The 10,514-nt window shown below is 46.4% G+C and overlaps 2 protein-coding genes across 2 annotated transcripts; one reads left to right on the forward strand and one right to left on the reverse strand.

Moving 5' to 3' along the window:
* The first annotated feature begins 3,245 nt into the window (after window positions 1-3,245).
* On the forward strand, window positions 3,246-6,634 carry LOC106601357 (uncharacterized). Its single transcript, XM_014193517.3, has 3 exons — window positions 3,246-4,689; window positions 5,580-5,668; window positions 6,004-6,634. Exons 1-3 carry the CDS (start codon window positions 3,297-3,299, stop codon window positions 6,100-6,102), a joined length of 1,581 nt encoding a protein of 526 aa, XP_014048992.3. The 5' UTR covers window positions 3,246-3,296; the 3' UTR covers window positions 6,103-6,634.
* Window positions 6,635-8,029: 1,395 nt separating this feature from the next.
* LOC106601314 (anoctamin-10-like) lies at window positions 8,030-10,279 on the reverse strand. The gene has a single exon (XM_014193422.3). The coding sequence runs from the start codon at window positions 10,277-10,279 to the stop codon at window positions 8,030-8,032; it is 2,250 nt and encodes a 749-aa protein (XP_014048897.3).
* Window positions 10,280-10,514: the final 235 nt, after the last annotated feature.

The following is a 10,514-nucleotide window of genomic DNA, read 5'->3' on the forward strand; positions in this document are numbered from 1 at the left end:
TCTTTATTGCAAATGAGCTGTGACATACCATTAAAGACACGCTACGGAACTTTGGCAACTTCAAAGTATTTTTTTTTACCTCTTGCTTTGGGCTGGATGTGTCAATGTGTAGTTCATACATACTTAATATATGAGCAGAATTACTCTCTTACCACAATTAGCCATGAAATCCCTAGTTTAAAAGAGATATTTTTCTGGAAGATGTGCTATGCCATTTTCCCTAAGATTTTCCCCTCGTGGGCCAGCCCTGTAGCAATTCGAGGTGTAGTCAATGAGCTTCAGCCCCTTCGCCTTTTGAGTGACAGGCAGTCTCACCTCTCACGGGTCTCAGCAGCAGCCTAGCAGCATCATTCAGACAGAAGCCTGGACACAGACACGACACTGCAAACAGGTGGGTCTCTTTCTTATTATTCATTTTACAGTACCTTGCCGTATTCTGATATTATACTGTTAGTTACCAACGTTTTGTCATTAATAGCACTCATAGATGCATATGATTAATTGACATTTAATTTCCATAACCCATTTAGTTGTAATAGTAATAGCAGTAATATTAATAATAGTAATAATGGTTTTGAACAGTATGGCTGTTATTATTGATCACAAAGTAACAACTCATACTCTTTAAAACAAGCGCCTAGCTTTACTTTAAAATAGATGTATAGAGCCTACAGTTTATTCCCACAAAAAGGCTTTAAATATTTGAGAATTCAGGATATTTGATATTTCAGGAGGTAATATGTATAATTAATTGTGGTTTTCAAGGAAGAGCTTGTATTTGTATCACTGACAAATGTTTGGCTGACATTCCCTTAATGGAGGAGATAAGCTCATTAAATATCATTAATATGTTGTGTTGCGATGCTATCACTTCATACATAGTGTGGCTGGCTTTTTGATAATCCAGGGATGGAGTATGGCTATAAGCCTGAGGGTAAATATAGACATATAAATCTCACCTGCACCTGAGGTGACTACAGATGTAGGAATTTAATTTCATCACTCTTTTGTTGCTGAGAATTTTCCTGCACAGCAGAAAACGCAAACTTGTACTGTTTTTAAAAGGCTTTTAAAGTTTGTAATTTCCACTTTGAAATTTCAGACTTGATTTGCCCTAACAAAAAATGTATCAACCCCTATAAAAATGGCCATTAATTATAATCCAGACAATAATTCACATTTCCTGTTGCTACATGATTATTTTCCTGCTGTTGCAAACTGTCTTAAAATTAAGATCCTGCATCTGTAGATTACATGGGAGCATTTGTAATTAGACATGATGACGGACAGAACTGCATAACCTCAATGACAATGACAGTTCTGATCAGTTTGCCATTATGCATTGTAAAAAATCTGGAGTCATCTTAACAGGTGTGGTGTCTGGAGACATTCATGTAAATGACATACAGTAAACATGAATTTTCATAATGTGGTTCACTGGTTCTCAAAGATAGAGCTCTCTAAATTGGCTGGAGTTTAAATGAGTGTGTTGTCATGAAGTCAGTGTTTTGAGCTTAAGGCTGAAAGTGATATGGCTCTGGAGGATAAGGCTGTGAAGGAGGCTCCTGTAGCAGATGCATAGTGGATGTGCCAGACAGTGAAAAGCTGATTACTCTTCCCCCTAGTAAGCAGAACTCTGCTCAGGTCAACTACATCACCATTGTAGTGTCAGCTAGTAAATATGTCAGGTGAGAGAGAGAACAGAATGCCCTACAACTTTAAGATAATTTCCTTAATTTTAAAGCTTAAAAGGTGAAGTTGCAATTTTTTGGTATATATATTTTTTTTAATCCAAGTTCCATGTTTTAGTGACATGAAACTCTCATACTGTAATCAATTCCCATAAAGTCACATTATGCCAGGCCAAAGCTGGCATAATGACAGTCAACCTTTCTTTCAACTGATCTGACAGCAGTCCTCAAAAGAAACTTGGGCAACAGCAGATTCACATACATTTACTTTATTGTCCTATTTCTGCTGGTATTACCTGACATCTATGACATTGTTATAAAAATTGCCATTTTTAGTACAGACTTGAAAGACTTCAACACATTTAATAATTATTTGGTTTACTGAATGGTAGACCATCTAACCCTAGTGGTGTATGTTTTTTGAAGGGGCTCAAATAACATGCCTCTAATTGCAAAGTCATTAACATTATTTTTCAGATTGTGAGACTGAAACCAAAGGCAGTGAAAGGAGAAAAATAAAATATTAAAAGGTGTGAAGTTCAAGTTACGGAATTATACCCCATCACTATGGAAACAGAGCCCATGGTCAGCCCCCGATCTCCTAAGAGTCCAGTCTCCCAGGAGGATTGTGGTCTCTGGGTGGAGGTTGGCTGTAAACCGGCAGAGGACACAGATACGGCCAAAGACAACTCCTCCCTGACTTCTGGGGAAAAGCCCTGTGAGGCCTGGCAGGCTGTCATACCACCTCCCCCTTTGGTCAGCGAAGGCCACCCCGATTGGATGGAGGAGGATGACCACGTCTTCATCCTTCCCCCACCATGCAAAGACCCCTCTTGTCCAGAAGAGGGCAGCACTATGGAGCCCAATGTAAAAGTCTCAGTTGGGGCCATAAGCGTCACAGAGGCTAAAGAAAATCCCAGGAGCTTAGATGGAGTCCAATCTGAGCAGCCTAGCAGCACTCCAGTCATGGACAAGGCTACAGTAACAGTGGAAGAGGAGCAGCTGACTGAACTGAAGAAGGGAGGATCTGTGGATATCACAGTGCTGACTGAAAGACCTGGCTCTGCCTCGCCACCACCAACAGACGAATATAAAGCAGTGGGTGCCAGTAGCCCTGAGCAGCCTCATCCAAACATGGAAGCCAGCATTCTGAAAGAGACAGATCCTGTCCCATCATCACAGACAAGGGAGTCTGAGCCAGAGCACTGCCTTGACAACAATAGTCATCCAACCCATGAAGGGACCATCATAGAGCCAGAACATACAGACGAGAGTAACAATGATGTTGAGGACATGGTTGATGGTAGATCACTAGACTATGACATGACCAAAGACGAGTGGGTCAGGAGAGACAGTGCTAGCAGTGACGTCCAGTGCCTCCAGCCTCACCTATCTATTTCAAGAGGCTTATCCAGAGAACAAGTATCAGTGCCCTCGCCTCAGTCACCTGCCTCTGAGCAGCAGGAGCAGCAGGAGGCTGGCAGCCTGACAGTAGCTGAAGACATCCAGCAGGGGGAGCAGCTGCTGCATCGCCTGCATCTGGTGCAACAGAGACAGGACGGACAACAGGTGCCACAGGAGCCTCCACCCTCACACCAGGAAACCATGAAGACAACCAATCAGGATACAGGCTTCCAGGAGGTAGAGAGAATCGAGTGTAGGAAGGAAGAGGAAGAAGAAGAGGAAGGAGGGAGTGAGGGAAGCGGTGAAGAGAGAGAGCAGGGAGTGAGAGTACAGACTGTCGAGGTGGAAGAGAGGGCAGCGGTAAGTGAGGAAGTCACAGAGATTTCAGAGAAAGAAGATATTGAAACAGTGGCAGGAGAGAAAGTGGAGGAGGTCCAGTCTCATCCTTCTGCCCAGCTCAGTGTCCAACCTATGGTCAGGATTGAGATGGAATGCAGTGACGATGACCAGAGTGACAGCGGGGTGTCCACTGATTTCTCCCCTGTCGGCACACACGAGATCCACACGACCACATCCCCCATCATAGACAACAAGGCTCCCCCACCCCAGAAGGAGACTCCCATCGAGAGGGAGATCCGGCGATCTGCTGAGAGGGAGCAGAGCCTGCGGCGGTCCAGGTGCATGTCAAACACCCAGGAAGGTCAGGAGGTGGTAGACATCCCCCTGATGAAGACTCCCCTTCTGGCTAAGACACTGTCCTCTAAGGCAGGGCCGGGGCAGGGCGCTGACTGGCAGTTCTCAGAGAAGAAGATGCAGAAGGAGATCAGCCAGGAGATCCAGAGGGAGCTTGTCCTGGTGAACATGGGGAAGATCCCTGGAGTCTACAGCAAGGGAACAGTACGCCAGATGAGGGAGAGGAAGCTGCTGTTTGAAGCCTTCCAACAAGGCATTGCAGAAGGACCCACCAGGCACAGGAGACCCCCCACCACAGCAGGCCTGGGGATGAGAGGTCATGTCTACCCCTCTGTGCTGGAGAGGACACGTAGCATGGAGCTTGTCTCTTTCAAAGGCTGTCCTCTCTCAAGAGCCCACTCCCACCAGATGTTTGACTTCAAGGGCCAAAAGGAGGCTAACTCAGGTCAAAACCCAAGTGCAGACAACCAACCTGCCGGTAAAGGAGCAGCGAGGAAGGTGGTTATTCTGGAAAGTGATGACACAATCATAGCCCACTATCCAAATCGAGACAAAGGAGCTCAGCGCCTGTACAGAAGCCTAGACTGCCTAAGTATAGGAGGCACTGTCTCTACAGAGGAGGAGGCTACGGATGAGGTGAGGGGAGAACAGCCAGGGGATGAGGACGACATCCTCAGGGAGAACCCCTTCTTTAAGCTGCGTCCCTCACTGGCCATGAAGCCGGAGGTGGAGAAGGACATCCGGGAAGCCAGGGAGAGGGAGGAGGAGCTGCGCAGGCAGAGGTGTAGTCTGTACGGAGAGGCAGGAGTCAGTGGAGGCAGGCCAGACAGCACAGAGGACCCCAGCCCAGACCCACCTACCACACTCATTCCCTCATCCACCTCCTCTTTCACAGCATCAGGTCAGTGGACATGTCCTGTATTACATGTAGAATTCCTTTGTGTTTGAATTGGGGCAAATTGAGGGGGAGAGTCACATGTTAGAATTTTTGCAAAAAGTATTTGTTTGTACCATCATGATATGGTGTTGCGTCAACGTATGATAAACGCACCTAGCTGAAGGCAAGTGGTTAAACCAGTTAAAGCCTCATTCATTCCACAGCACACATTCATCTCAGCCCAAGCACTTTAACGTCTGCCTATTTGCATTAGCATCAGATAATGTTATTATGGGCACAGTATTCGTCAACTTAGTGTCACCCCTGTCACCAGCGGTTAGGGCAGGATCACTCTGGCTGAACACTTATCTGAATCAGCAGCACATGCCACAGGGGAACTTGTAACCAAAGTTACCACAGCAGTACAATGGCCAGGAAGTTCAGATCAAGGGTGTTCTGGGCATCTGCATGTTTGAGATGGCAGATATGTCTTGGGGGGCAGCAAGGGGTTAGGGTTCTGTGAGCACAGTGCAGTCACAGCTTATTCCTGTCATGTAATGTAGAATCATATGAGTGTGTATATTCTAGATTGATAAACTTGTGGACATGGGGATGTTTATATATATATATGGCTGTGACCTGTGACCATTGATATTAGGGGTCTGGGGGGACAGACGGAAGAAGATAATTTCCTTGACTTCTAGCATGATTCAAGTAAAATGAACTAGTTCCAAAAATAGCCATCGGAGGAATTACAATATGAATTATTGTAACTGCAATGGATACATTTTTAAATGGTACAGAGTCTAGAAGGAGTTTGTATTTTTACTTAGCAGTGTTTTGGAGCCTGCTTGATCAGTCTGTAAATCCTTTCCTTATCCCATTTCATTATTCCTTATCCTGCCTCTCTGCAGTTGATGGCCGACAATCCAAGGGGAAGTTGGATCGGACCTGGCCTCCTCCCAATCCTAAGAGTGCAAGGGTGAACCCTGGACAAACACAGGTACAGCTCTGCTTTCCTAGAAGTATCCTCCCTGTGACAGGAACACAACATGTCATTCACTCACAAGCTTTGATTGCAATTATACTGTATGTCTCTCTCTGCTGGCAATGTAACAGTAGGGGTTCTGTTTAGAATCAGTGTATTTTGCTGGCAAAGCTGACCTCAACATTTATTTTCAGAAATAACTGCACTATAATATTTGACATCTGACAAGGGATGTGGTTATATTCAAGTTCTGTGTGTGGCTAAATGGAGATTGACTGAAATGTAAGAAAACCTAAACTGCTAATCAGACTAGCTAAATCCATTTCCTGTGTCCTGCATTATCTCTCCAGGAGCCCAAGGTTTACAAGGCAAGCGGCCAAAAAACTCCTCTGTGGCAGCGTTGGGAGGCAGGTATGGTGAACGGGCCACTGCCACGGGAACAGGACTGATACTGGAGGTCACCAATACCAGGACTTCTATAACATTAGCGTTTCAAATGTATAACTAAGGAACTAGGATGGTAGAACTGCATAATTCACTACTTTTATTTTTCACCTTTATTTCACTACGATGGCAGAAACTTGAAATAGTATTAGCTTGAACATTCCATGCTTTGTAAGACTAAAATCTGTTTTGTATATAACATTACAATTTCATTACAAATATTCACAATGTACAAAAGACGTCCTCTCTCATTTAACTGCTCTGCTTGTAAAGGTTTAACTACTGTTCAGTGTTCGATCAAAATGACAAATGTAATCCACAATTCAGAGAAATGTCATTATCAAGGATTGCATAAATGTGAAGGTAATCAAAACTACTATAAATGTTTCAATAAACGTACAAATGCCGTAATCATATCTCAGTCCGTACAAATCTCAGTTTTGTCCCATCAGGCTCTGCTTATCAGTATTGTACAGTTTGTTAATACAATCCAGTAAGGAGAAATTAAGTGCATACATTAAATATCCTTTTCAAATCAACTCTGTCTAATTTATCTTGCTACAGGGAAGTTCCTGTCCTTCATGTTATAGTCACGTGGACAGTGAACAATCTAGGACCTACAGTAATTGGCATTTACATTTTTTATGTTATGTGCTTGAACCCAGATGCATTTTGAAAGCCAGATGACTATTATCCTGGGTGCAAACATGTTTGACTCAGCAAGCATAGTTAGCTGACCATAACCCACCCAGTGTACATGAGCTCGGGCCTCTGTGGCTAAAGCTAAGGTTTCACTGGGGGTCTCTCTATCTGCCATAAGTCACAAGTTAGAAGTGAGACAGACAGCTTTCTGGCCTCTCAATGATTGGCTGGGATCAGCCCTTCCAATCTCAGATACTGTACCACTGACAATTCATTATGAACATTATTGTCCTTAATTACATGGAGTAACCAAAGTTTAGTCCATCAACATATAAAACACTGTCATGATGTGACTCAGATGAATAGTGGAAACAGGGTTCTGTTTTAACACCAGAAATGTTTGAGTCGAGGGTTCACTACTTTCCTCTTGGCAGGTAACATAGAATGACAAAACAGAACAGTCTGTATTGTTCAATACTATGAGTCTTATCATCAGCAGATTCATTTAGGCCAAAGTCTAGAACTACAATAACTTTCACATTTATATTATTTTGAAGTTATATCTTAAAAATGTAGAAGAAAGAACCCAGGAGACTACCTGCTATTTCTGAGTTTCAATTTAGAAAGCAATAGCAATGTTTGAAGGATCAAAAGCTAGCAGCACCTTCTTATGGCACTGGAAGCCCTGGGTGTAAGTTCTTAAACACTGTAAAATGCCACTGTAATCTAGTAATGTGCAGTGTCTTTATTAATGCAGATACACATTTGATACATACTGTAGCTAGGTCATGTGTTTACCAAACATATATCAGTCTCAAAAAGCTGATCATTAAAACAGGAGGACTTTCTCCTACTAGGACTTTCTCCGGTCTGTGATCAGTGGAGAGTGTCTAATCTGTGAGGTCACAGACATGACCACTGAGTTTAGCCTTGTTTAGCACCATCTGTCAGTCCCACTGCCAGGGCGGAAGGACTCCAGTCACAGTGTTAATTGTCTGACTGTTATCACCATTCAGCGTAGGCCAAAGCCTGGGCATAGCCTACAGTAGATGGGACAACGGTTAAAAATGACCCTCTAAAGATCCCAGATATAGATGTGTGAGCTTGATTTGTTTGAGAACATTTTCTGTACTCTAATGCCAAAGTTGATAGAATCTGTAAAAGAAAAATGATACCCTTACACACACACACAAACAGCACACCTACAGTATGTCAACCCTCACTCCTCACTTTATTTGCAGGACACAATGATCCTCCCACAAAGCCTAAAGCTGAGTGGCTGCTGCATCTCTACATTATGTGAGAGTGCTGCTGCTGCTGTTGATGGTGCTGGTGGCGATGGAGTCTGTGGAGGTGGGGTTGGCGAGTCTCTGCCTTTCTGCCAACAAACCAGGCCAGGTGGAGGAGCAGGAAGGTGACCGCCCCTCTCAGGCTCAGCAGCAACAGCTGCAGCAGGAGGAAGGCCCTGAGCATTTCCCACCCAGTATAGCTCAGGAAGAGAAGCCTGAACTCCAGAGAGGACCACAGCAGGAGGGAGTTGAGCAGGACAGCCAGGGCCTCAAAGCCACAGAAGACCCGCAGCCACAAAACGTTACCCCCGGGGGATGTTCTGGGGAAGGGGCGGCGTGCGGCTGAACACAGGTGCCACAAGTCCATGCAGGATTTAGCTATGATGGTCAACAGGCACCAGAGGACACACTGGGGGTAGATGCCTGAGAAGAACATGACGTGGCAGTAGGAGATGAGGAGCTCCAGGTAGCTCCAGGTCTGGGTGTCACACGGTGGTCTGTTGCTCTGCTCTGTGATCTGTCTAAGGACAGGAGACTGATGTTCCTGGTGGGCGCTGCCAGGGGGCATCCTCATCCTCCTCAGGCGGGGCAATAGTGTGGCGGACAGTAGCTTGATGCCCAGGTGGGTGGCCAGCTGCACAGACAGGTGGAAGCGCACCATGGTGAGGTCATTCAGGATCAGAGCCCTGTAGAAGTGGACAGAAAAGTGGTTGAAGAGGCAGGAGAGGATAACCTCAGGGAGCAGGGGCTGTTGCCTTGGTGACTGTTGCCCTGGCGGCTCGGGATCAGGGCTGAGGCCTTGGGACAGTTGGAATGCAAAAAAGTCCATCCCTGCCATGGCAACCGTGAGGGCGATTTTGGGGAGGTAGACAAGGATGTTGTGAAAGAGGAAACTGAGCTCTTCTCTCAGGAGGAAGTCCCCCACTAGTCCATCTAGGTGTAAATACATCAGGATCAGGATGGAGGAGAGGCAGAGGGTGCAGGTTAGGAAGGCAACGGAGTGTTGCAGTCTCCTCAAGCTCATCTTTCCAAAAGGGTGGGCATCGATCTGGGGCTGTGGTGGTGCTGTGCCCTGTGCCACCCTGGACACCGCTGCTGCTGTTGATGAGTGACTGTGTGACGGATGAGTGACCACAGTCCCCCAGTCCCTCTGCAGGGCTTTGCTCTTCTCCCCCCAGCCCTGCAGGAACAGCTCTGACCACACCACACTGGAGAGGGTGAAAAAGACCAGGTTGTTCCCCAGCCTGAGGGGGTAGAAGGAGAGAAACATGGACAAGGTGGATTTCAGGAGGAGAGCACTGATGAGCGAACCCTCAAACCCAAAGTAGAGGGCCACCGCCTCCCCGAAATAAGCCTTGATATCTTCCAGCAGCTGCCAATGCTCTCTCTGGCTAAAGGGTTTGAGGCCACAAAGGCCAGCACACCACCTCCCCTGGAGGCTCTGAAGCAGTGGGGCTTCATGTAGGGGGTAGATGCTAGTTAGGACTCTTAAGTGGGACAGACCGGCCATCACTGGTTCTCCTGGGAGGAGGGGAATCCGCTGGAGCACCTGAATTTCCTCCCTCTCCCCAACTCTTAGCCTGTCTAGGATCCTCTGCACCAGGGTCACACACTCAGCCGATGACAGCATCCCATACACCCCCTTCGTGGAGCGCGTCTCACCTAGGTCCCCCACCTCCCGTGCCTGACCTCCTATAGGGCAGCAGGGCTTGTGTCTGAACAGAAGGTCCTCGTCAGCCTCCAGGAGCAGCCGCTCTGGGGTAGCCCCCACCACCATGATGGCACCCCCGGCCCTGGTCCGGCTGATCACTCTGGCCAAAAGGTCTAGTCCCCCCAGGGGCTCAGGTGTAAGGATCTTCCCCAGGAGCCAGTCCACAGTGTCAGCCTCCACCTCAGGGTGGAACTCCAGCAGAATCAGAGGGGTGATCTCATTGAGGTGCTGCACGGGGAGCATGAAGGCTGCCATGGTGACGTTGGTGAGTTCTTTCCTCCATGTGTTCCCTCCTCCTAAAAACATGCTGTCCCAGAGGGCGGTCATGGTTCCTTCTTCCTGGTGTTGACAGGGGGTTCTGCGTAGTGTTCGCCAGCCCCCTGCTTCCTCTCTTCTCTTCACAGGGTACAGGGACAGGGCTTCGATGGACAAGATTGTCTCAGCACACAGTGCCACAGGGATGTATGATGACACTAGCTGTAGCTGTGAGAATGTCTGACAGTGGGGCAGCACAGTGCGGTTGCATTGTGACCTCAGCATAATGTCATAGAAGAATGGTTGTCACTATTTAAGGTTAGGATTAGGAATAAGGTTAGCAATGTGGTTAGGGATAAGGTTAGGTAAAAAAAAAGATTTTAAGAAGATAAATTGTAGAAATAGGTGGGGTTTAGCCATAATTCTGACTGTGTGGCTGTGGTAACTAGTGACAACCTAGAAGAATGTCCTGTTTTCTCATACACTGAGCTATAATGAAATTAGCATTCATCTAATTCTG

Source organism: Salmo salar, chromosome 03 (assembly GCF_965601325.2).
Source record: "Salmo salar chromosome 03, fSalSal1, whole genome shotgun sequence".
Lineage (NCBI taxonomy): Eukaryota > Metazoa > Chordata > Actinopteri > Salmoniformes > Salmonidae > Salmo > Salmo salar.